The following is a 26343-nucleotide window of genomic DNA, read 5'->3' as shown; positions in this document are numbered from 1 at the left end:
TCACTCTTCTCCCCATCTGGCTTGTCTAAATAAGACTGTATTAATATTAAAGCCATGCAGTGATTCCACAAGGTTTTGGCTGCAGCTGGAAGGGGCAACCAGTCACTGAACAAAACTAGACCAAAGTCTCAGTACCAAAACCTGTGCAATCTCTCACCTCTGTCATGTGAAATCTCCAGATAATATAGTCACAAAAATGACTTTTTTTGTCATTTTTTTGAAGCTTATTATTGACTAACAAGGAATCTAATGATTTTGAGTTGTGTGATGAAGTAAAACACTGTGAGAAAGGTGTGTTGCTATCCAGCTTTACTAAAGTACACTAGCGGAATGTGATAATTAGTGTAGATTCAGTTTGTTTGAACCAAGCCATTTGCACTCCTTGCTCAACGCTCCCGGGGCTTTCTCTCAGATTCACCCAGATTTATCCAGGTTTTATCCCAGCAGATGAATGCCAAGCCAGTGTTACATGAGGACATTCTCCCTGGTGTCAGGCAACCTGAGTGCAACCAGGCCTCCCCCGACGAGCACAGACGAGGCCATGAGGATGGGGATGGCCTTTGTGATCCCAACAAGAGAACCAAAAATCAGGTTCCCCAAGACTGCAGCCAGCTTGCACAGAGCATTGCAGAATCCAAAGCCTGTTCCTCTGTGGGGAAAATGACCAGGGACAGGAGGAGGTAAGAGGTAGACGAGAGAGAGAAATGTGTTACAGTTGACTTAATCACCCCGTGTGTTATGTATATATCTGTCCACCTATGTACAGTAAATCCCTCCACAAGTCTAAACAACTATGTAAACCAGTATGTAATTATCCATTGTTTGTCTTCTCACCTCCTGACAGTAGGGAATGACTCAGTCGTCACCACATCCAGAGAGTTCCAGGCAGAGATGCTCAGACCGTTGTAAAGGCACAACATGAAAATCATCATGGACTCACTGGTGCCGAACCACAAGAAAAAACAGCTGATGCCTGAAAGGACCATGGAGCCACCTGATGGACATACAAACACACAGAGCAAGAGTTAGCGCATGGGAAGCTCTTTTGACTTTTTAATGTTCTACTGAATTTAAGGGTCTAGTTAAAATTGCCTCTCCTTCTCAATGATGGATGCTACATCTATACCATGAATGGTTTCAACAACCTGCACTCAATGTGAAAAGCATAACATTAACATGAACCTCACTCTTACCCTCCATTCTTACCTAACATGACAGACGCCCAATTTTGTCCATAAGAAGGGCGGACACAATGTTGCCGGGCAGAACAGCCAGAGTCCCCAGGAAGTTGATGAAGTAAACCCAGTAGGCACTGTAGTCATCATCAAATGTCATCTGGCATCCTTTCTTGTTGTGTGTGAATGTGCTGTTGATCAACTCGGTGCCATCTATTAACTTGGATTCATCAATGTCTGTCCAAAGAATGCAAACAATTACATTTGGCAATAATGAAACAGAGTCAATCACAACACAGTATATTGTTGTCTTGTCTCTGAAAATGTAATTTGAGATGATTATACCTGATGAATCTGAGAGTCAAAAATGACAAAACATCCCACTCTAGCTATGCATTTATGTCAACGATATAATTTAAAAATATTGAATCCTTATGTCTCACCTGTGTTGAAGAAGAAAGCATCAATGAAAGTGCAGTTACGGAAGAAGGAGCCCACTGAAGTCACATCATCAAAGTAGCAGTTACGAAAGGTAGAGTCAATGAAGGTGACGGACCTCAGCTTCATATTGATGAATCTGAAAAAGTACAGTTACATTCTGCTTTAAATATTCTATCATAGTATAATCCATCCACTAAGCCTGCTGATAAGTTTGCTTGTCCTACCGGTCATTGATGAAGAGGCCATTTTGGTGAATCTGGTTCTCCAAAGTGAAGTTGAAAGTGAAGTCTTCAATGCGTTCATTATTGTGCACTTTCACTTTTGAGGCATAATCATCTGCCTGAAGGTGTTTGATGACATCAGGGAACCAGACTGACAGGCCATAATACCTGCAACCACAAGGATACTGGGAATTCCTTGTATGTGTCTTCATACCTGGCAAATAAAGCTGATTCTGATTCTGATTCTGAGATCAGGATATCAAGAATTGATCAATTTATCAGCCAAAATATGTTGATTTTTTTTCTGAGATCTGATAAAAACGTGGAAAGAAACATGCATACATGTGGGATCAGATTGTAGAAAACCAGGATACACTTGTGGTTTCTGTTTTATTTTAAAGACTGTTTTCAGGGTGTTTTTAATCACCGGCTACTTTCACTCCACCTTTCAGGCCACAGACTTATTGATTTTGAGACCTCGCAACTTCTGCACAGCAGAGAAATCAAAATGACAGAGATGCAACGTGGTCCCAATCTTGACTGCCTAGTGCTATTATCTGACGGGACAAATTAGATTTGTCGGACTTTTCTATGACACAAATGACATCAGGAAGAAGCTCACCCGAATGACAGCGTGAACCACACTATGGCTAGTCTCATCATATTTTCTCGCATAGGGTAGTTGAAGCACTTCATGAGATTCAGGTAGATCTAAAGAGAGATGAGAGACTTAGTGTTCACATCATGTGACCAAAAGACAAATTTAGGTTTGAGGCAGCAGACAGAAAAAAAAATATATTACATAAAAATATTCACCCCATGTGTTTCAGTCTTTATTCTGAAGAAAAACTTGGAAACTTGGTTGCCAGACTCTGACTCCATCTCCACCAGTTCATCCAGCTGTTTGGGGATCTTGATCCTGTTTACCTAAGAAAGTAATCAAGAATGAAAATCATGATCACAGTTTAACACAATACTCACATTCAACATTCATTTTTGGTGATTACCCAAGCAACATCATGGATGTTACTTGTATTATGGTTTTTCACGTATTTGACTATATTTAGTTTGACACAAGATTGAAAGCACATGATAACTGTAAAGAAAATCAATGTAAACAGTGTATGCTACAGTACATGATCAATTCAAGAAACGTGTTGACTAAGAGGCTTTCCCAAAGTGCAGCTCACGAAGCAAATAAGCCTGAACGACACAAAACAGCTTTCAGAACCTTCATAATTCAGATATGATCCTGTACAGTCAAAGCGGAGTCCCAGCGGTGGCAGAATATAAGCCTCTTTGCTTCCTTAAGCATCAGGAAACCCAGCCAAGGCAGTGCACAGCAGAAACAAACACTCACGGTGAAGACTTTCTCCGGTTGCCCACGCGCTCGCATGTTGGTGTCGTGGATCTGTTTGAGGATCATCCAGGCTTCATCATGCTTCCCCACCTGACAGGAGGGAAAGCGGAAAAAAGAGAGAAGATAAATTCAAGGGATCAGCAATGGTCTCGCTTACTCAGGGACAGCAGCACATCCAAATTCGTACGTACTGTACCATGAATATATTCCTTTTGATTTTTCCAAGATCGGCCAAAATGATGCAAGTCACGACAACTGACTCATTTTACTTCAAAGGGTACTTATCCTGCAGCAGCAAACCTACTGTCACGAATCTCTAGGCTTTTATTTGAACATATAAAGCCTCCTCCAGGAGTTTTATATGACTCACACAGTTTGATCTGATTAAACACCTGTTGGGAAATGTCCAAGTACTCACAATTTACTTGATGTACTATTCTACAGATGTTGAATATAAAAACAGATGAGCACGGACAGTTGGTGACAATGACACAGCATTCTTGAAGATACAACTGTTGCAGCAGATTCATGAGAGATCATAACAGTTTCAGTGTAAATATTTCTTAAGCTGTAATTATTTGGAAAAATAGCATTACCTCGAGGTAGAACCTGGGACTTTCAGGCATGAAGGTAAGCGCCACCACAGCACACACACATGGCAGGGCACAGACGACCACAAATACCCTCCAGCTGTGAAACTGGTATGCTGAACCCATACTGAAACTCCAACCTGTAAACGGTGGCATACAACACCAATGACAATCAGATGGATGACATGGTGGAAAGGGAAGGGAATGCATTTAAAAACTTGATGAAAACATGACACATGACAAGTGCTTGATTTTTATTTTCTTGCAAACACTGCTGCAATAGTGGGTAACAGTATGTTGGATGCCATTACACTGTATACTGTATAACATGTTACATATGTCTGATGTATTCTTATTGAATGTTGTCTTTTTGTCCATGCAGCTTATCCGTGTTTGGCACATTGTCAAGAGTTTGTGAAGCATTGATAATTTTCTTATGTTAATCTGAAAGCTCACAAATTCAAGTGCTGCCAGATTTACTCACAAATGCTAGTAATTGCTATTTAACATGCTATGGCACTACTTTCTACCTGGTTGTATTAGTCATTATTCAGAGTTAATATTAAGACTTGAAGCCCTATTTCATTTACATTACATGGTTTGTCTTTTGTATGGCATTGACTTTATTTTGCCAATAAAGATATATGTTGTTGCTGCCTTACTTTAATGTAAAATAAACAAGCAATCTTGAAAATAATGTTTTTTCTGCAAACAAAATTACTGTTAATTTCTTTGGTCATAAATGCATGGTTCATGGACCAGACCACAATTGTGGTCTGATGAAAATTTGTATTATGAAATATACTCTAATGCTCAGTGCACAATTTGAAGCCAGCAGGTGGCTATTTAGCCAATCTTCAGCTCACAGGGAATAATAAAAGCTATGTATACTATGATTACTTAAGGTGTCAAAATAATGCTTTGAGGAAGCAGTGACTTAATAACATTAAGTGTAGTGTAGATACTATCTTATCAAAGGGGGGAATGGGCTAATTGATCTGAGAGGCTAATTATAAATGTTGTGTGTGAAACTCATACTCCAAACACAAAGCGACTGCAAGTAAAAGATGGCTTTTTAAATGAGAGCGCTCGGCAGCCAGAGCAGAGTGATATGTAAGCTCCGAGATGAATGGCTCTGCAAAGGAGCTGAGAGGAGTGCACAGGGATGGGTTAATTGAATGTGTAGGAAAGGAATTGAGCATTTTCTGCTAAGTTAAATCTCGTTGCACCTGATCTCAGCCCACAGGCACTCTCCCAGACTCATCAATCATTGTAACATGCACACACACACAAATATACACACACGCAGAGACTTATACACTCTGACAAAAGGGGGAGATGCACGTAAAAAACTTGCATTGACAGAGAAAAAGCAGATTACACTGACACGACTAACATAATGCCACAGTGCCAAACTCCCACCCACACATATACACATGTAAATACACAAACGTACATTCAAAATTATGTTTTCCTTTTGTGCAATAGGAAACCTAATAAGGACATTACAGTATCGCTGTAATTTAAAGAGTTTATTGTTTGCAATGTACAAAACCTACACAAAGATACATGTTATACAAACATGTATGTGTAAGTATGTAGTTACATAAAGCTTATGACGGTGACTCAAAGAATAACTACGTATACAGTATACATAAACTATTGCCAGGACCAGCCAGGATGCAATCACAAACGTACAATAACTTGTATATGTAGATCTGTATTTGTTCTCTCATTCCCTTCATTTTTTTGATTTTTTTGGGAGGAAGCACAGAAAGGGTTTGCCGTGTCAGTCGTGTCCTCCCACGTTCCTCAACATGTCGTGCTTCATGGAGATGCTGCTCCAAAGGGAGTAGCACCATTATCCATCAACAGGCGTAGGAGGGGAGTCAGGGAGTGGGGAGGGGGTTAACACTAATGGTTATGCCAGAAAAAGGCTGCTTGAAATTAATCTCACAGCATATTCAAATCCGGCTTTGAAAGCAATTCATGTCAAAATCTAAAAACACCCATTTTCAAAGGGGGGTGGGCATCTGTAAGTGGTGTAAATCCATCCCAGAAGAGACCAGAGCAACGTTAAAAAAAAGACAATTGCTAAACATAAAGCAAAAACTGCAAAAGGAAATAAGCCATGATTGGCTTTTACTTTCATAATGTCTTTTGTTGGGCAGTAAGAGTAATGACTCTTGTAGACTACGTCTCGCCTGTGTGTATTTCCGCTTTCTCAGAGTCCGTCCCGACTGTATGTATTTCCGCTTTCCTAGAGTCCCTTTATTTATTTCCTTGGCTGTCTCCGTGTGTGTGTGTGTGTGTGTGTGTGTGTGTGTGTGTGTGTGTGTGTGTGTGTGTGTGTGTGTGTGGTGTGTGTGTGTGTGTGGCTGTTTGTCTGGAGTGAATCAGAGTTAGACACAGGAGTAAAGAGAGAAAGAGACAGAGAGAAAAAGGGAAGGAGTTGTTCAGCAGTGATTGCCTTTTCTACAGAAATGTAGTGTGGCTTCCTGCCCCTTAGGGTTACTGTTTTAACCATGCCATTGGAAATCTCATTACAGGGATTATGTACATGCAGTAATTGATTAGTCTATGGATGACTGGCTCAGAAGTGCTATACTACTCCCAGGCCTAGATAGATAGATAGATAGATAGATAGATAGATAGATGATGATAGATAGATAGATAGAGATAGATAGATAGATAGATAGATAGATAGATAGATAGATAGGGAATAATTATGGATGTATGGATGGATTCAGAAAGTACAGACAGATATTAAGATTTTAAGAGCTTCAAAAATACCTTAACATTTTGCCAGACTAGCTGTTTTCACTTGTTTCCAGTGTTTATACTAAGCTAAGCTAACCAGCAGCTGGCTTCAGCTACATGTTCACTATACAGATATGAGAGTGCTTTTGTGGTTTACAGAAAGCCCAAAATATAATGATTTTCAAGTAGTAGAAGCAGAGGAGTTACAATTAATTGGCAACTAAATGAAGTCGACTGGAGGGTAGTTAATCTTTAATCTGTGGATCTGAGCGGTGTCTAATGAGGTTACTCTCGTGGTGGGCTTTCTTGGCCGCAAGTAAACTCCTCAAACTCTTCTGTCAATGTAATGAGGATCTGTGCCGAGCAGACCTCCTTTAGGGCCCCAGCTGTGCGTCTGGTAGGGGGCTTTTGGGAGACATTAGGATCAGCGAGTGGAGAAGATAAATGAGAGCCCTAATGGTGTTAAAAGCTAGTGTTGAGGCACTTGTATCATAACCAATCTCTGATACCTTTAGGCTTCATTCAAAAGAGATAAAGGTAGCTCTGCATGAGGCATTTTTGGCCCGCACATTGTAGTGCTGTTGGTTGCAGACACTGCAGTACTTTAGGGAAAACATAAACACTACTGGTGAGCATTGGAGTATGCAAGACACGTAGTTCCCTCTGAGAGAAAGAGAGGCAGAGTGGTAGTGAGTGTCAGAGAGAATAAGAGCAGAGTAAGGACACTACCTTCCCTTCAATACGATATCAGCAGATCTGACAGCAGAGTTTCGTCGTGAAGACTCGTTATGGTTTCAGAGGGTTTTGTGAGTCCTTCACTAACTACAGCTGCAGAGGATCTACAGCTATATTGTGCATCTCTTTGAGTAACATGTGTGTGTTTGTGTGTGTGTGTGTGGGGGGGGGGGGGGGCGTTGGGGGGGGTTTAAACCCAGATGACCGCTTACAATGTCAGATGTTATTGCCTTCAATTTCCCTTGAAGAAGACCTGTATATGGCTGCGCCCCAGTGCAACATCACCCATGCCACTTACAGCAACACACACACACACGCATACGCAACACACACCCCACACACACACACACACACACACACGCACACACACACATACTCACACATACACACACACACACACACACACACTGTCTCTCCCTTACTGACGTCACAGGTTGGCTAAAGCATGGTCTGGCCATAAATTACCTCTAGCTGTAGCTTTGTCCTGTTAGAGCAAGGAGAAAAACCTAATTATGCTTGATCAAGAAGAACACTCTGCAGAGACAGAGACTGGAGAGAGAGAGGAGAGGTAATAAAAGGAAGGACAGAGTTAGACAGAGAGATAGGGAGAGTACAAAACAGGAGGAGGAAGGGCAGTAAAAGGTAGGGAGAGTAGGTTAAAAAAGCAGGGAAGAAGTAAAAAGAATGTGAGTAGGAGAAAAGGAGAGTAAGAAAGCTCATTCCCTTCGTTCTGTTTCTTTTCATGATGAGTGCAGCTGATATCTAATGTGGTACTGTCATAAATCACAGCTTTCTCTCCCCCAAAGGCCCACCCTCACACTTTCAGCATGGTATCCATGCATACGTTAATCTCTTAACGTAAACCTCTGCCTTTCAAAGCCTGCACCCACTCAGAGCTATTAGGTGATTGATTCCCATGGCAGGGAAACACTTGCACCTCAAACCACGGGAAAGCCTTAAAGTTTTGTCACATTGCCAAGCTTCTCATCAGTGCTATAAGAAATGTAATTCTGTCACAGCTTTTACTGAATACAACGTTTTTACAATTTATAGTTGGCCTTTTCTATTTATTACAAAGCACAATCCATAGCCTGGCAAAATAAGCAAAATAGGCGTTACAGTATTTTCTAACCGATAAACTCACCATAGTGTGGTATGATGGCCCAGGCCATTGCAGATGCATAGATCTCTCCAATCATCCAGAACATACACAGCCAGCTGAGGTGTTCTCCTCTTTTCTCCCTGGACAAGACCTCTGCAAAGAAGGAGAAAACGATGGGCACAGCACCTCCTATCCTGCAAGAACCAGAGAGAATTTGGAAGTTAGTGGGAGTAGAAGGAAAAACAAGGACATGTGTTTGCAGTCACAATTGCTTTTACATCTGAATCCCTCAGTTTGTGGCCTTTTTTTAGTTCAAAGTCAAACTTTGAAAAATGGTAATTTAATTAAATGTTAAAATTCCTACAGACTCTATTCAGCCTTAAAAGTTTTTTTGGGGGGATTGTTTCCATTAAAATAGAATAAACTGAAGGTTCATTACTAAAACATCAAAGGAGACCAAATAAGCCAAAAATAAGCACAGCTAAGCATTTTTGTCCCTCAGTTCCAATTTCTGAATGATTCAGAGACACAGGTCATGTTGGCAGTTTGGACAGCCTTTTCAATTACTCTGGAGGTCTCTGGGGAGAATGGTGCAGATGCAATTACTGAATTAGCTCTTAAAGGAACAGTTGCCAAAGACAAGGACATAATAAATCACATTCTACACCATGTTTCTATCTATAAAGAGGTCTGTCTCTGGTAGAGTTTACATTTTCAAAAACTCTGAAACACATGAGAGATGATTACAAAAACGTACAGTATTATTGAAGTTTTCTTTATGGAGTGAGAATGTCCCTGGCTATAACATCTTAGACTGGCTGTTCATTGTTGTTACTGCTCTGCATTGCAGCAGTAGTAGAAAATTACATTTGGAGAGACAGACAGATAGTAAACCCTCTGGTAGAAGAGTCATAAACTACAAACTTTCTGTGGAAGAGTAAGAGAGAAAACAGGCTTCACGTAAGCATGACAGGACATTTCTTTCGTCTCTTTTCAACAACTTTAACAATTACTCAGTGGAATCTGAAAAGGCAGTAACAGTTAGGAGAGACAGAGACATACCTACAGAAATACTCCTCTAATAGATTGTGCCTCACAGAGATGGATGGAGCCCTGATGCATACGTTGATTTTGGACATACTGTATACTTTTTCATGTTCGGATAGTGTGACAATGCTGTTGCCAAAAAAGGAGATTTTGAAGTATCATAGTGTAACAATTTGACTTGACTTTTCCCAAATCGTTTAAACGGATGGCTTGTCATCTTAGTCAGCCCTAGAATGACCTCCACGTTATCAGACTTACCCAAAGCCCGCGATGAGACGGCAAAGGAGGAAGAGGCCGTATCCCTGAACAAAAGATGACAGGAAGGCAAAGAAGCCATTCGTGGACATGCAAATGAGGAGGCACTGTCTGCGGCCCACTTTGTCAGACATCCCTCCCCAGAAGAACGCTCCAACCATCATCCCCAAGTAAACAACACTGCCTGGAAAGATAAGGGGAAAGAAGGGTTTGATTGATGTTTGCCTTAACATGCAATACATTACCTCACAACTCTGCATGTGCATATGTTCATGTGAAGTTGTATATTTTGGTGTCTCAGACTGCAACAACATTTTGGGAGTTTATCTCATTGGTTACCTTGTGGAGATGGTTTTAGTGCCAGTCCTCTCATCAGGTTTATCTAAAGAGTTGCCTCCTGCAGACTTTTCTCACATGTGATTTACTAGATTATCTTCACAAAGCTCTGAAGAGTGTTCTAAGCAATGTTGGGTGGCGTTACTTTTGTTGACATTCAAAGTATTCTAAAAACAAAATGAGACTAGCTTGCACCTCCCTCCTCCTCATCCCATCTCCTCACCCTCCCTTCTGTGCTTCCGCACACTAACCCCTCAACCCCAAATCCTTCTGGTCGATTATTGGCTGGAACACTGTTTGTGTATGCTTCGTGGTGCAGGTGGGCAGAGTTTATTTTTGTTGCTGTTTGAAGACCCTGGGCCGTCTACAGAGACCGTTTTTTTTTACAGTGTGTTCTGGGGACAGGCAGCTCGCGGATAGTGAGGAGATTTTTGCTGTATGTGACAACAAATGTAGCCTAAAACATGCCTTACATCGCTTAGAGTACCTTTAAGAGACACCTGCAATAACCAAGTTTCGGCAACTGGGAAGAAGCGGAAGCAAGCTGTGAACACAGCATTGACAAATCATTCCCTTAACAAACTTAACTTAACCAACAGTTGCCTATTTACACATCAAGCAGATACCGTTCATTAACTGTGTAGTGTTGCTGTGTTACTGGCCACTTTTTAAAAAAATGCTTCATTGGTCAATCAACACCAGGAAACTTTTAGCGCAGTTGAAATAAATCTCTTTGCATGTCCCTCCTAGATGCCACGCACATGCATTTTTTTCAGAGGGGTCATCATGCAGGGTTAGCCATATAGGTTACGGTGCTCCTGGAGCAGTTTGGGGGGTTCAGTGCCTTGCTCAAGGGCACCTTGGAAGTGCCTTGGAGGTGAACTGGCACATATCCAGCAACCACAAGCATAATTTTCATTTAAGTGAAGTGGAATGACATTTTAAAAATATAAACCCCCCTCACCTCCCTCCTCAAAGCCACCCAACGCTGACACTTAGCCAAGAAGTGTTTTAGAAATCATGTCCTCTAAATGTGCCGTTGCTGGCAAATGGTGGTATCAAATAAAATATGGAGCAACATTAAGCATGCACCTCCAGTATTGCTGAATGTTTGTCAGTAAAATGGAAGTTTTGTGGAATGACTGACTGACCCATGCAATGTTGAACTTATGATGATCATGCCATTTTAAAAAGGGAAAAACTATACTGCTGTTAGATGTTAGTGCTGATATCACTCAAAATGTTTCATAGTTAAACACACACATTCCCCAAGTGACATATTAGACCAATACATCTAATAGGAACAGATTGCTATGTGTACAATTTCTATAGCATTCTTGCTACTCTGACTGGATCCTTAAAATTGGAGCACTGACTGATGACAATGAACCTCACACCCTTTTTGAAAAGCCTCTGCCCCAGTAACACTCTAACATTGATAAGTAAATACAGTGTGTAAAGACTGAAAACAAGCTCTGATCAATGGGTGACAAATGTGAGCAGTAATGTGGGGTGACTTTACAAAGGGGCCTCTGCTCTCTTTTAATCTCTCTCATCACAATTGGGATCAATGCTCCAACAAAACAGCATTGATTTCTCTCACTGATCATCATGATTCTGCTCTGGGGAGAAGAGCCTATTATTACTGCTTTAGTCTACATTGTATGTGGCATTGTGGGGTTAGCAGCCTGAGCCTTCATGAACATACAGGGTCTGCTGCAAACAGCAACTCCAACTGGATTTGTCTCCATTTAGAATTTCTTTTGTAGGTTTATGTTCCAGACTCAAACCCTTCATAGTTTACTATAACGTACAGTAACATTGTTTCCCTTTATAAATATCCAGACATATGCAGACAGATAAACCTGATTTAGAGAGGATGTCGGTCTTCATAATTCCACTCGCAAAGAAGGGAATGTGAAAGTTGCAGTTATATATGGAGTGTTATGACTCAGCAGTAGGGACACTTTGTTCATCCCATCACAATAATCTTAATAGTAAGATGCATTTCCCGTCTTTAATGTCTGCAGTCAGGTCTCTTCTCCTCTGCTGTGAGCAGATATCTGTTTGACTCTCCCTATTCAGGGGACAAAACCCGGCAATCTATCACATTTGGCAGCCATCTAGATACTCCTCCTGAAGGCACCATAAATTTAATTCTAAATTTAACAAAAGTCTTTAGTCTATGCACAGTTCACTTTTGCTTCATTAAGAAAAGGCTAGCTTTATGGTGCATACTGATAGGAAACACCCACTGGCCACCCATTTAATGCATCCAAACATCCAGAGGCCTTTTCATTTAGATTGGGCCCTCAATTTTCCATATATTCCAATGAATTTTTTTTTTTTTGTAGAGACACTTGTATGACATCTGATTTCTGCTACTTTACTACCCTTTAAAAAAACACAAGAGCAATAAAACGGTTGACTAATTAGCACATCCCTCACAGGACAGTCGATTACGTAATGAATTTATTGACGTTCTGTCCAACTTGCTGCACGGTATCTCTGAGCATGACATCAGCAGTGCCCGCACCAGCAAAGAGCAGGGTGGTGTACTGTGTTGTAATATAATCCAAAAATAGCAGACATTGAGACGTTTGTCTCATCACCAAAAGACCACAAGGTAGTTTGGGTGGCATTGACCTGTCATGTCTGAAAACGATGGTTCATACTTGATTATGAGCCACACCCCACCCTCAGTGTGATGTCAGAGTGATACAGACCCATTTTCTGTTGCTTTACAACTCAAACTAAGCAGTTACTACACTGCAGCAAAATCATAGGTTGGAAAGCCTTTCACAGGAACCGTTACACCAACAAGACCGACACACTGAGACATTGTTCACAACCTATTCTATCTGAACGATGAATGTATTTAGCAGTTAGTAACAAGCTAATAGCTTTTTCTCTTCACATTTTTAATATTTTTTAAAAAGAGGAATTAAAAATTTTAACATAAAAAATGATTCCTGACATGTATCTCCTCATCGGATTACCAAATGTGGATTATGTTTTCTTTGTATGCCTTTGTCAAAGTACACAGATCTTTAAAAAACAACTCACAATCAGTTTTTGTCCAGAAAAACAAGATGATCATTTACATGCTGAATGTAGGCAATGCATCGTTAACTTTGCTGAAATTGTTTTGAACACAGGCTGAGTTACATGGGGGTGCCCCAGGGAGCACTTCTAGTTCACAGTTATAAATTAACATTTTGAAGCCTCTATGGGATTTTCTGTTTTTAAAGGAAACAGGTTTAGAGTTATGAAAATGAGGGTCTGCCTGTAATACATTGTTTTAAAGGTTATCCAGTAACCAAATGTGTTGTTGTTTTTTTTTTTTTTTTTATAAATATAAAGATGAAATGGTTATTTACCTGGGTGTAGTTAATAATCTTGTTTTTCTCAAAATATTTTCATCATAAATCAACATTGTTGTAAAGATTGTGGTTTTATTATTTCCTCTGTGCTGCCAGTGAATGAGCACTATTAACCAATTGTGTTTAGTAATCCACTTAAACGTATAACACACATCCCCCATTAAATGTTTCATCATTTCATTAGACTGATGGTCGGGCTACATCTATCAGTCAACATTGAAAGCATTGGAAATTATATGGTTGGACCACAAGAGCTTCAACCAGAGTTTTCTTATTGATGAAACCCTTTCCATTAGTGCTATCACCCAGTAGGCTACTGCCATGTCATTGATTTAGTTAGGCTATAACTGTAGGTCTATTCTCAGGCCTGCAGACTAAGAAGAAGGATACAATCGACAGACTTCAGCTCAGTTCAGCTGAATTTCAAGACCAAACATTTCAATCTGAAACTGCAGAGGGATGAAATGTAAAGACCCTATTCAGGAGAAATGTACACTTTCTGAAGCACCGATGAGACACATCCTTGAATGCAAAACTCCTTGAATGGATGCCAACTGGTACAGACGTTTCACCATAGTGTGAAATGCAGCTGAATTTGGACTTGATGACCCACATCGACTCTGAGCACCATCAGAAAATGACAGGGTGTCAGGAGACCTCTCAGACTGAAGCAAAAGGTTTTGCCCCATGACACTTTGTTGAGATGTCAAAACACATCTCCAGGAATGGTTAATATTCAGCAAAATCCCAGGCTCACTCTAAACACAAAACAAATTCCAAGGTATAAGATATGAAATGTGAAACACACCCATACACACACACACACACACACACACCACACACACACACAGGACCAAACAGTAAAAGTAAATAACAGATTCAAATATTACAAATGCATTTAACCTCTTTTGGTGTAGCTACTGTAAACCAGCCACTGGGGAACTAGACGAAGGAGGGAAGATAAAAGGAATTTCATATTTTCACAGGAGCAAGCAAAAACGCAAGAAGATGAAATATCTGAGCAGCAGAAGAAAGAGCAAAAGCAATGAAGGGCGGGTGACAAAAGACAGAAAATGATAGTGAGGGAGGAGAGTTCAGTAATTGCAAGATAGGGCAAGAGAATGAGAGGGAAGAGGGGAGGAAGGGGAAGGCCCTGGTAAACTGTTTTCTGTCCTGTCACATCCAGAGGAGCCCCCTGAGAGCCGTGGGAGCGCTGAGCTGCATCACGACCTCTTCTCTGATTTCATGCTTTGATGCTCTTCGCTCTTAGCGCTGCAAACTGCCACGACGTTGCGCAAAACACCCGTCCTGTTTTATTCATAATGATGATGCTATCATACAACAGCGTGGCTGGCGCTACAGTGACGCTGTGGTAACTCTCCCAGTTAGATATACTCCTACACCTTCTCTCCGTTTTTCTCAATCTCTTCATTGCTACGTTGTTCTCATCTTGTCTCCTCCACTCGTCCCTCAGCTCTCCTCCCCTTTTGTGCCTCTCTTCCCAACCTTTTTTCCATTTCTCTTTCTCTCAGCTTGAGCTCTCTCCTATTGTTTTCCTCACTTCTCATTTCCCTTCCTCATTTCTACTCCTTTTCTCCCCTCTGCACTTCTCTTCCTATCTTCTCCTCTGTGCTTCCCTCTCATTTATTTGCCGTAGTTTCCTTTTTTGCTCCACTGTCATCAGCTCCTTTAAAGTGAGCGGCGTGTAATCACATTTGTACTACATCGTGTCAGTTTGATCGGATTCATGCCTCCGTCTTTTGCCACCTCCGCAGGAAAAGAGATTTTTTGTCATATTTAAGTCAAATCAGTGGGGGCAGGATTTCAATGAAAGTAACCTATTGTAGGGCTTAGAGTGAAGGGTTTAAAATGACTCACTCAGCATCAGTAATGATACAACCTTCTTTTCCGTAAAAGACTGTGGATAATTTGCATGAAATATATGATGCCATGAACCCCTGATAAGAGCGAGCAGTTAGACGTTGTTTGCTTGTGGCTGAAATTGCTGGTGGCAGCAGGTTTGGTCCATGTGCATAAACATACACATACACTCAGTCCCATCACACACTCCTACCCTCCTCACCCACACACACACACACACACACACACACTAACTCAGTCTCCCACACAATGTGAAACTGCACAGTAGTGTAATCTCTGCAGTGATGCTGCGATTTTACTGCAGTTTAGCCATGCCCAGCTGCCCCTGGACTACACAGCCCCACAAAGCTTGTCATCTGGTTCATACAGATAGGAAAAAAGAGGGTGAACGACGGGAAAAGAAAAGAGACAAAGAGGTAGAAGTACTGTGGAAATGAAGCTTGAGAGGAGACAGAGAGTGAGGCTGTACACAAAGAAGCCCAAGAAAGGTACAAGAGATCAGAAGACAGGGAAGTAAGGGTAAAAAGAAGATCAAGTAGAGCGGAAACAAGAAAGGAGGGGGAAAGTATGGATGGCAAAGAGAGGGAGAGGGATGTTAAATGAAAATGAGGAGAGCCCAGTTGGGAGAGTCAGAGAGAGAAAAGAGGGGAGTTTCAGCAGGGAAATGACAGCCTGAGAGAATACATAAGTAATGATAGGTTGATGCGTTCCCATTGTCTGTTGTGTCTGAGATGATAGCTGAGTCTTTCCCTCACGCTGTTGGTGTACTGATACCACCAATCTCCCAACCCTCTGCTCCCATTCACCCACACCTCCATCCCCATTACTCCTCTCTAACTTGGCAATCTCTCTGCTTTAAAGCTGTCCCTCCTCCTCTCCTGTCCCCCTGTTCATCACACACAGTGCATCTTAAAGTGCTTTTTTCCCCTCTCCTGATTCCTATATCATCCAAAGTATTTCAACTCCTCATACCCCAACTCTCCATCCTTCATTCTCATGTAGCATCAAATATGCCTGCGTTATTGGGATACTGGTAGGACCAAAATGAATTTTGTAATCTAATCAGCATTTTAGTCATCCATCCAATTCTGGCCTTTGCGTTTCTTATACTGCATTATCCCATTACACTCAGCTCAGTCCGTGCAGCTTGCCTCCACCTGTTATGTGATTAATGGAGCTGCACAATGCAACTACAATGGGAGTCCAGCTCAGGTGGAACTAACCAAACACAGAAAGGATATTTTTCAAAACCATGTCATTCAAATGTTTTTACAATGTGAATTTAAAATTCTAGTAAAATAATTTCCTCTGTCAATATAAGATAATTTCCGGTCAAGTACTTTTTGAAACTTATCTGAAACCCATTTGTTTTTTTTGGGGACTGAAAAACCCGTTCCACTTTTACAGCTAACTTGACAGCTATTGTTGGCCGGACAGACAGCCGCATGTCTCCTCTGAAACGCATAGAATCAACATCCACTTCTTTCCACCTGCCAGTCAGTACATTTACATGAATATAAGACAGCAGGTACTTGTGTTAACAATCATTTATGTAACCTGGGTAATGTAGATCTGTATATACATGGCAGGCAAGTAATCAGATTTGTCCTCTACTTTTGCCCTTATTTTGGAAGTAGGGATACAATGAGAGTGCACAGCTTACAAATAGTCAAGATTTGCTTTGGAGGCCATTTTATTGACTTTTAGAAGATCATTTGAACTAGTTTCATGATGTTTAATAAATCTATGACTTTCCAGCAGAAAGTTGACTGTAACCTGGTGACACATGGTACCAAGGTTCTAAGTGAGGAGTGTCACCAAGAGGGTGTAACGCAGGTGGAAACCTCTGTGCAGCAACAACCAACTAGTAAGATTCACTACTGCAGCAGCAGCAGCAAGGACATGATCCCTCACTGCCGGGTGGGTGGCCGACAGTGGTGTAATCTAATGTATTGTAGTGAATATACTGTACTGTATATGTATGTATATATAGGCCAGAATTGGCCTTTTGAGGGGAGCATTTTAAAGTGGGGAGTCTGGTTGTCCTCCGCCATGGAAGTTTTGAGCATCAACAACTTCATTTCCTGCATTCTGACCCATTTTTATGCACCAATTTGCAGTGTAATTACCTTTATTTAGCCTACGAGAAGACAAAAAACACAGATGACAATTCAAAATATATAAAAATTATCAAGCAAAGTATGTTGTTAAGTGTTGTTGGACATTTTTTAGTGGGTCTATGGAAATCCTGGAGCTTTCTTAGTGGGTATACTGTGTATACCTGCGTATCACGTAGACTACATCCCTGTTGGTCTAGCCCCTGTGCCGTCTGAAAGCTATTCTTTATCTCCACCACCAGCCCACCACGAAGAGGACCTCTTATTAAGGCTGTCAATGCAAAATAAGAACCTTGTTGTCCTGCTTGGTTAAATACAGCATATACTGTATACATATACATATATGTGAAATACATGAAAAATGAGACTCCCTTAATTAAATTCATCCACAGACTGGCGGATGTTTAATTCTGCAATAAATTATTGCCATGCCACCTGTGAAACACCAACTCACTTTGTTTTGTTGGCTGTAATTAAGTGTAATTACTCTGGAAAACTCCAAATGGATACCAACAAGGTCATAGTAATCATGTAGGCTATATGCTCAGACATGCACAACCACCCACCCACCCATACACACACCAATCATATTCACCTCAACAGGGAGGAGCCTCCGGGCAATCAGTAGGAGAAAGGAGAGGAAAATAGGGGGAGGATGGGAGATGAAAAGAGAGGCACATAGAGAATAGAGGGTGAGAGAGAAGGACAGGGGGTGAGGGTTGGAGTCACGAACAAGGAGAAGCAGAGTGTAGAGCGTGAATGCCTGCGGGACTTTGCTTGGTTAGAGAGGAAGAAAAGAGTTTTCATGGATACTTGGAAAGAGAAAATGAAGGTGAATCGTACACAACATCCTGAAAGGATTTTAAAGTGACAACCCCACACAGGCATATGTTAACAAACTCTTTTATCATATAAAAAGTATGAAAACTAAAGTTCGATAATAACATGTAACATATGAGATTTATCAATTTTGCATCATGATGCGGTGCATTTGATGAATTGACATGTGTCACTGTGGCAGTTAGTATCTAAGGGCTGTGTACCTGAAACAATGTCCTCGCCACTCTGGTACTGACACGGTGAGTCAGCCCCTGTACACAGTCTGTGATGATGGATTATACACCTGCAGCCACAGGGACTGCAGGGAGTCCTCAACACAGAGCACACAGGGAACACTAGCTACCCTCTTAATCTAGACACAGAGACCAGTGGACCGCAACTCCTCATCTATGTGAAAAACAACTAGGATAAAGTGAGACACGTATAGTACAAACATGAAAGTACAAAAGTAATGTGACCCTTTTTTTGTTCAAGCTGCATACTATATACTAATTCTAACATTGATATTAATATGTAGCATGTTTATGCTAGCAAAAGTAAGTAGGCTTGCTTGCTAAAATAGTTTGCATTTGGATGTAGTTGTGTGTGCATTATTAAATAGTTGCAATAGTTGCAGTGTACAGAATACTCTTAGTGAATACTGTTTAGTACGTATAATGCCTTACAATTACACCTATACATCCCAGTCTGCAGGTGGCCAGACCACCACAAAAAGAAATCCTCGGCCAAAAACATGTTTCAAGATCAAATAGTTAAAATTATTCATTAATGTTTGCTAGCATGGGCTACCACTCGTCCTGGTTAGTTATCCACCATACTGACTTGTCTCCTTGAGAATAACAAGGCCCTTAACATTACGTGACATTTTAAGAGCATGGGGACATTGATTAGTTACATAAAAGGCTACTTTTTGCACTTCTGCAAAAAACGCTATGCAGTTTGAGATGACCTGACCTTTAGGCCCTACTTCTATGGATTAAACGCCAACAACAAATTTATCTACAATTCCCATAATGCAACAAGACATTCTCTTTTCATAATAAACTCCTTGTTTAACCCACTCCTTGTTTAATCCACCCATCCAGTTTTTCACATGGGTTTTTTAAATGTGTAGTTTCCAGGCGCAAGCTGATAACCGGATGACATCAGTATGACATCTTCATCATCATCATTATCATCATCATCATCATCATCATCATCATGCACAATACAATGTAGAGCAAAATAAAAGGTCAAGAATCAAGGCATTAGAAAACATTATTTAGAATCATGAAAAAGAATCCAAAATGATGAAATCAAATAATTATTGAAGGGATTGCATCATTTCATGTTAAAAGTAGATGAACATCCTCTAATCAACACTCAAACACACACGGGGTCCCTTACCTAGCCATCCTGAGCTGGAATTGGGCACACACATGTCTGTTTCTGCGCTCGGTAGCACAAAGCCCACCACGAACACCTCCACCCCATCTGACATGAGTGCCAGCCCAAGCACCAGAAACAGCTGCCACTGGAACTTCCCGTGGCCACACTCCTGGATAATCAGCTCGTATTGTTGGGCCAGCTCCTCCTCGTCCGCCTGTCTCTCCTGCTCCAGCCCCTTACGGTCCCTTGTGGCATCTGACACCGGTTGCCCCAGTGCCACCTGGCCATCCTTTTGCTTCCTACCTCCTGCGGAGGGGATACCCTGGTACTCGCCCTCGTAGATCTCATCCTCATCATCGTGGCCCTCGGTTGCATCACTGGAGCCCTCCTCGTTGTCAGGGTAGCTCTCTCCATCCTGCCTCGGAGGGTTCCGGTAGAAATCCTCATCTTCGTCCTCCTCGTCCTGGAATCGGCTGTAGTTGTGGTGGGATGAGTACTCATCTGTGGCGCGATCCACCACCTTGTTGACTTTCTTTGTTGCATGCCGCTTGGCCTCCTTGACAATGTCCTTGGCCCCCTTAGCCAGAGAAGTCCTGTTATTGTAAGTGTCCTCCATTATGGCTCCACCAGTAGGTCTTCGCGGGGGTTCAGAGAATACTTAGAAGTAGAAGAAAGAGGGAAGAAGGGCAAGAGGGGTGAGTGTACGCTGACAGGGGAATTGCAGAAATGGGGAGATCAGTGGGTCTCGAGATGCAGCAGGGAGGAAAACTCTTGAGTCACCACAGGAGATAACCCACAATGGCTGTGGCAATCATCGGCCAGGCTGAGAGTGATGGGGGAAGGGTAAGAGAGAAAAAAAGAGAGAGAACAAGAGGAGAAAGGACAGGGGATAGATCAGAGAGAAAAGAGGGAGAAAGTAAAAGAGAGGGAGATGTTCAGATCATCAGATAGTGCCCGTAACTCATGTCTCTCCCGCTACATTCATAACTATCCCAGACTAACAGGTGACACCCCACAGACAGCACATACTCTCTTTAATTATTCACTCAACATTCTCCCAGGCCCCTAATCATTTGGAGTGATGTGAGGAAAAATGGCTTTGGCTCAGTTTATATTCAAAATGAATATTAAATTTCCCGGGGCACTCTTCTTGTTCTAAATTTCATAAGTTGGACGTAGTTTTGAAGAGATAAGCATTTCAAACAGAGATGCTGAATCTGCTGACTCATGATTGGCTCCGTGGAAAAGAGGCTAATAAACAAGGCTCTGTCTGAAATCAATTTGCCCCCAATAAAGAGCTGGTTTATTATAATGGGAGTGACGATCCAACCGGAACGGCATTGTCATATTTAATCCTTGCAAAGGAAGGAGGAAAGGAGAAATCATCATCAGTGGATGCACATTCAGACACATGCACATAATACACACACACACACACACACACACACACACACAACAGCTATTCTTTAAGGGCCCTGATTTTGTGTAGTCAGGTGTCTTACACATACTTAACACGTAAGTAGCCCACATAAGTAAATATACTGAAAGGCTCTCTCATACACCTGAACATGCAATGCACATATGTGAGTGTGCACTCACAGCATGACAGGGGCAGCCCTTTTTCATTTTGGCAGACCATTGCTGATGGGAGGGAGACCCCAGCGTCACTATGCTAATGATGTAACATGATTTCATGTGAACGTTCAAACTGTGATCCACAGTTCATCATCACATTGTCTCCACAGGCTCACTCTGGCTTGTTTATTCCATAATTTGTCTTAGCACAAAGACACAACAATGTTTTTAAAACACTAAACACAATTGCTAGGAAACTAGAACTGTTGGGTCCTTGTAAATTCTGGAATGTGGTCTAGACCTACTCTATCTGTAAAGTGTCTCGAGATAACTCTTGTTATGAATTGATACTATAAATAAAATTGAATTGAATTGAATTGTGGAATTGAAGTGAAATTAGAAAAATACTAAATTTCTCATTTTTTTAAAACACATTTTTAGAGAACATAGGGTGCACATTAGGGGTAGGGTGGAGATGGTCATAGCTGTCCAGTGTGTGTGTGTGTGTGTGTGTGTGTGTGTGTGTGTGTGTGTGTGTGTGTGTGTGTGTGTGTGTGTGTGTGTGTGTGTGTGTGTGTGTGTGTGTCTGTGTGTCGTCAGAGCTGTCCAGTGTGTGTGGTTCCCGTGTGTCTAGGAGCAGCTCACCACAGCCTCTAATGAACACTGAAGCCTTGTCAGGAGGACACAAATCACCGGGCCAGCTCAAGCTCCCATAATGCATTTTACTGGGCAAAATGACACTGCTGATTCAAGGTGACTCTCCTAAACCCTTTTAGTTTATTGGATGACTTATGTGCTTATGAGCACACTACTTCACACATGTACTGATAATTTTTTCAATTGTTCACTGGATATTTGGTGAGGTGCACATTGCAAGGGGTTAACTTATGATTAGTGGTATGATTCTCTCTGTTTTGTCTTTGCCCTGTACAATAAGATCCTCTGCAGAAGGTTGCCATCAACGTGTGGAACTTATCTATCAACTGCATCTTTCAATCAAATTAATATTGAATGTTTCTGTAGACTAACACCCTGCCAGGATCATGTCAGAGTTCAGTGGTGTCACTGAACTGATGCTATTTATCATTTCAGGATCTCACCATTTTTACTTGAAATGAGCATGCACGCACCGGCAAAAGGGGATACTTTCTGCCTGTTAGAGAATCAATGGAGTGTATCGTGAGACCCGCTGTCACAGGTGATGAAGCTCAGACCACAGCGGAGCACAAAGACAGCCAAACTCACCTGACCACAGCTGACAAAACCCCGACAGTGCAGACAGCCCGAGCAAAGGGAGTAATTACAATCAGACTGGGTAACCACCAACACTGCCAAACAAACCAATCTCTGTTTTATTCCATGTTTTCTCAACCCTATTCCATTCCTCTTTCATCTTCTTTATTTTTTTGACTCTCTTTCAGGCTCCCTCATCGGCATCTATTGTTTTCACTGATGTCTGTTTGTCAGAAATTTTATTTTTCCATTTAAAATAATTTACCCAAGCCTCGATCACGGTCCACACATCCGTAGTTGTACAGTAAATCCACCTTTACCTCATTACCTATGTTCAATTCACACTATCATTACTTCCCTTCAAGGCAACCAAACTTTCTAAACATTTCATTTTTACTGATAAACAGGATATGTGTTGGAACATAAAGAAGTTGCATCCACACTATGTCCTCAGGGCATAGCTGTTCTCCACAATTAGAATAAAAAGAGAGAGTTGATATAGTGTGTGTACCGTTGCTGTGAACCATGTGAGGATGGCTGAAAATAGGCCTCGCTCTGGCAACACCCCTGTCTGCATGATGGATAGCGGCCCTGCTTTCCTTCAACCTCTTTAGAATACCAAAAAAACACTAGGTCAAGTATCACTTGGCCCCCTTGCATGGATATAAAGATAAATGAAAAGATTAGTTACACAGGGGTTTTGGCCCTACATCCAACTCAGGACAAGCAGTTTGGGAAATGTCAAAAGATGTATGTCAATGTCCATTTCAAAACACTCTTTCATGAATCACAACCAAAGGTAGCACAGTAATGAAGCTGCTAATGAGCATTTTGAAAGAAAGAAAATGAATAATCACACAACATAACATTGTCATAATGACAGTGGTAATGAACACCCTGAGTCCAAAGAACTGAAGAAAAATGAAGCACGTAGGAGCACAGTAAGGGATCCTACAAGCATTGCGCTTTATCAAAAGGATGGATGTCATTGTAGAAGGCGTTCTACCTCGAGTCCAGCAGTCACCAAACAGATTGGTGTGGCAAGCAAGTTGTTAGAATAAGAAGTAAAAAAAAAGATGCTCCAAGAATTTCAGGTTGCTGACCCATTACTGCTGGAGGAGACACTTGATATTTTTCATGAGAACTTAAAGGAAAATCAATAGTGGCTGTATGGCTCTCCAGTAGACCAGACATCGGTCCTTAGAACAAAAAAAACCAGTAATGAGGCAAAACAATGAAGGCAGGTAGTGTCTTCTCTCTTGTTTTTACTATCATCATTGTCATCAAGTGTGAATCAAATTATAATTAATGTATGATGGTTGGATGGTTGCATCTCCAAAAATTTCTTTCTGAAATGGAAATTTTCTGTCTTATGCTTATTTTTAGATACAATGTGCACTATATCTTGAACCAGATTTACAGTTTATGTGCTTGTCCTATAGGAACCACAAATACTTTCTATCTCATTCAGGTTTGACTTGTCAGTGTCCTGCCCTCTCAAAGGCATGTGCAAGCACACTGGCTTGATGGCTGGTTTGTTCTATTAGCATCAGAAAGAGCAGGTCCAATCTCTAAGTGGGCAGAGCCGCATGTAATCCCATCAAACCGGAGAGCCCATGACCTCATCTGGAAGGCAGAGGCACAGTGAGCCTGGGACATCTTCCGTTAGGAATTTTCATCAAACACTGATGCCATTACTGACTGAGTGGTGGGACGGGGAGAGACGAGAGAGAAAAGTCAAAAGAGAAAAAAAATGGTTGTTTCTGCAGATGGAGAATACAATAAAAAATAATTTTAAAAAAAGACATCTTTCAAAGCACCTAAACCTTTCACCTCTCTTCAATGGTCAGAGCTCCAGCCCCCCCCCCCCCCCCCCATTATAAATACTTCAAAAGCAGAGCTGATTGCAAGCCATGCTAATGTCACAGCATAAAAATTCCTAAAGCAACTGCAGCAAATTGACGTCTGGCTTTCCTACTATAGGATTGTCAATATCAGTGTTGACTTGAATCATGTATGTGCACACCCTAGCCAAGGAAAAGTAACTCCCCTCTGTTTATTTTAATGTTGTCAGGATGAAAATGGGCACAGAACATGGATACAGGGTACTGTATCTATTTAAACATAAAATGTAACATCTGCACAGACAGAAAGAAAACACATGTTAAAGTTAATTAAAAAAAACATCTCATCCCACTCTGAAGATTTATAGAGAGTAAAGTAAGTTGCCTTTGTTTTTGCATCAGTCTGTTTCGTCTTCTTGGTCAACATATGGTCTCCCTGCCTTGCCAGATCTCACTGCTGACACAATACAGTGCTTACAAAGCAGATACAAAACATGCCACCACTACCACAATCTGGTGCAGACCTTACACTTTGTGTTGCAATGACACAATGACATCGATTAGGCAAGGCATGCAAGATGCGGCACATTCTATGGTGATTTTACAATTACATGTTGTCAAACTGTTTCATGTAATGCGTAGTTGTGTGTGTGCATATGATTCAGAAATTCCTTGCCCCTAAAATAATGACTAATCTGTTTATTTGCCTGTGCATGTCAACAAAATGTGTAGACAGAATATTTTTTTTCTCAAGCTCTCATATCTACATCGTCACTGGCACAGCGTACTTTGAGTCCTTTCTTTCCTGGTAACTGTAATAGAAAATGTATTCCACCTAAATTAGCCTGTGTTCTGCAAAACCTTTAGGAAATCTATTAAAATGACAGGTCAGTGGATGCTTGAGATGGAGATGTTATTGAATGCATATTGAGATTCTTCTGAATTACAATGGGATTCTTGTTTTACCGTAGCAGAAAACAACCTACAGTACATTAACTTGAAATTAATGAGGAGGGCTAAAGGAACGAGTTATGCAACCTGAAATCCCTTCTAGAAGGACTACTACAGCAGCCTTCAGATTGAAAACAAAGCACTTTGCCACACATTTCCAGTTCACCAGCTGTGTGCCTGTCAATCACTCACAGCCTTTTGTGGTGCAATTTAAAGAGGAGTCAGTTGCCTGGTCCCGCATCCTCTCCTCTTTTTGGCAGCAGTGCAGAGTGCTTTAACTGCCCCAGGGCAGATGGCTGATTTCACTTCACCATGCAGTCCGCAGCCAAAAACCCCAAACTACTCAGGCCAATGACAAGTATTTTTTTTACTATAAACATGCTGGGTAAACTATGAGCTCCTAAGTAAGCAAATTAATTAAGAGACCTGTATCTTAAATCAGATATTTTAAACCAAGATGTACATAAAGAATTCACAGAAGCATGTATTTCACCCCTAAATAGGCCTACTGAATGAATTTAATTAGCCTACACAATTAAATAAGGTACTGGAAATGGATCTCAACTACATCCCTATGTATTGAGGCAATTATCAGTTCTCTATAGGAGGCATATAGACTCAGTTTGCACCCACGGAGAAAAAGCAACACATCCACGGAAACCATCCCAACTTTTAACAAATGATACACAAACTTATGAATAAATAATGAGGTATTCCAGTCTCAGCTTAGATGTTCGTTGGAGATATAATTGGAAATACATGAACAACATGACCTGGAAGTCTTAATACAGCTGATCATTAAACAGTCTATTGGAAATATTGGATTTGTAGTAACTCGGAAGTGTTACACAGTCAGCATGTTTTCAGGAAAAAAAAGTAGTAGGCTAATTTCTTACCTCCATTTTTGGCTAGAAGAGTGAACTGGGCTGATAGTTACCCATTGCATCAGACTCCGCTTTTGCTAAATGGTAAAACAAAAATATTCTTGTGGGTTTTTTTACTCTAGAATAGTAATGTGAGTCAGAGGAAATTGCCAGCGCAGTGAGGTTTTTTCCGATGCAGTGCTCTCTCGCTGCAGTACTTCAGGAAAGGAGAGAGCGAAAGAGAGTGATGGTGGTAGGAGGCACAG

The 26343-nt window shown here is 41.2% G+C and overlaps 1 protein-coding gene across 1 annotated transcript; it reads right to left on the bottom strand.

The window, feature by feature from the left end:
- Nucleotides 1–26343, bottom strand: sv2ca (synaptic vesicle glycoprotein 2Ca). Its single transcript, XM_032516168.1, has 13 exons — nucleotides 26111–26343; nucleotides 19630–20434; nucleotides 9690–9870; nucleotides 8427–8578; nucleotides 3794–3927; nucleotides 3198–3287; nucleotides 2654–2764; nucleotides 2460–2548; nucleotides 1841–2005; nucleotides 1619–1752; nucleotides 1207–1412; nucleotides 835–994; nucleotides 1–649 (listed from the first exon to the last, which is right to left on the bottom strand). Exons 2-11 carry the CDS (start codon nucleotides 20225–20227, stop codon nucleotides 1207–1209), a joined length of 1860 nt encoding a protein of 619 aa, XP_032372059.1. The 5' UTR covers nucleotides 20228–20434; nucleotides 26111–26343; the 3' UTR covers nucleotides 1–649; nucleotides 835–994.

Source organism: Etheostoma spectabile, chromosome 5, assembly GCF_008692095.1.
Source record: "Etheostoma spectabile isolate EspeVRDwgs_2016 chromosome 5, UIUC_Espe_1.0, whole genome shotgun sequence".
Classification (NCBI taxonomy): Eukaryota; Metazoa; Chordata; class Actinopteri; order Perciformes; family Percidae; genus Etheostoma; species Etheostoma spectabile.
The sequence above is the reverse complement of the archived record's forward strand: the minus strand, read 5'-3'. Positions and strand labels throughout refer to the sequence as shown.

Coding starts and splice junctions, on each gene's coding strand:
- sv2ca (XM_032516168.1), bottom strand. CDS start 20,227: ATGGAGGACACTTACAATAACAGGACTTCTCTGGCTAAGGGGGCCAAG. Junction 3,288..3,793: donor GTCCCAGGTTCTACCTCGAG/GTAATGCTATTT, acceptor CCCTCCTGTCAG/GTGGGGAAGCATGATGAAGC. Junction 1,413..1,618: donor TGCTTTCTTCTTCAACACAG/GTGAGACATAAG, acceptor TTCTTTGGACAG/ACATTGATGAATCCAAGTTA.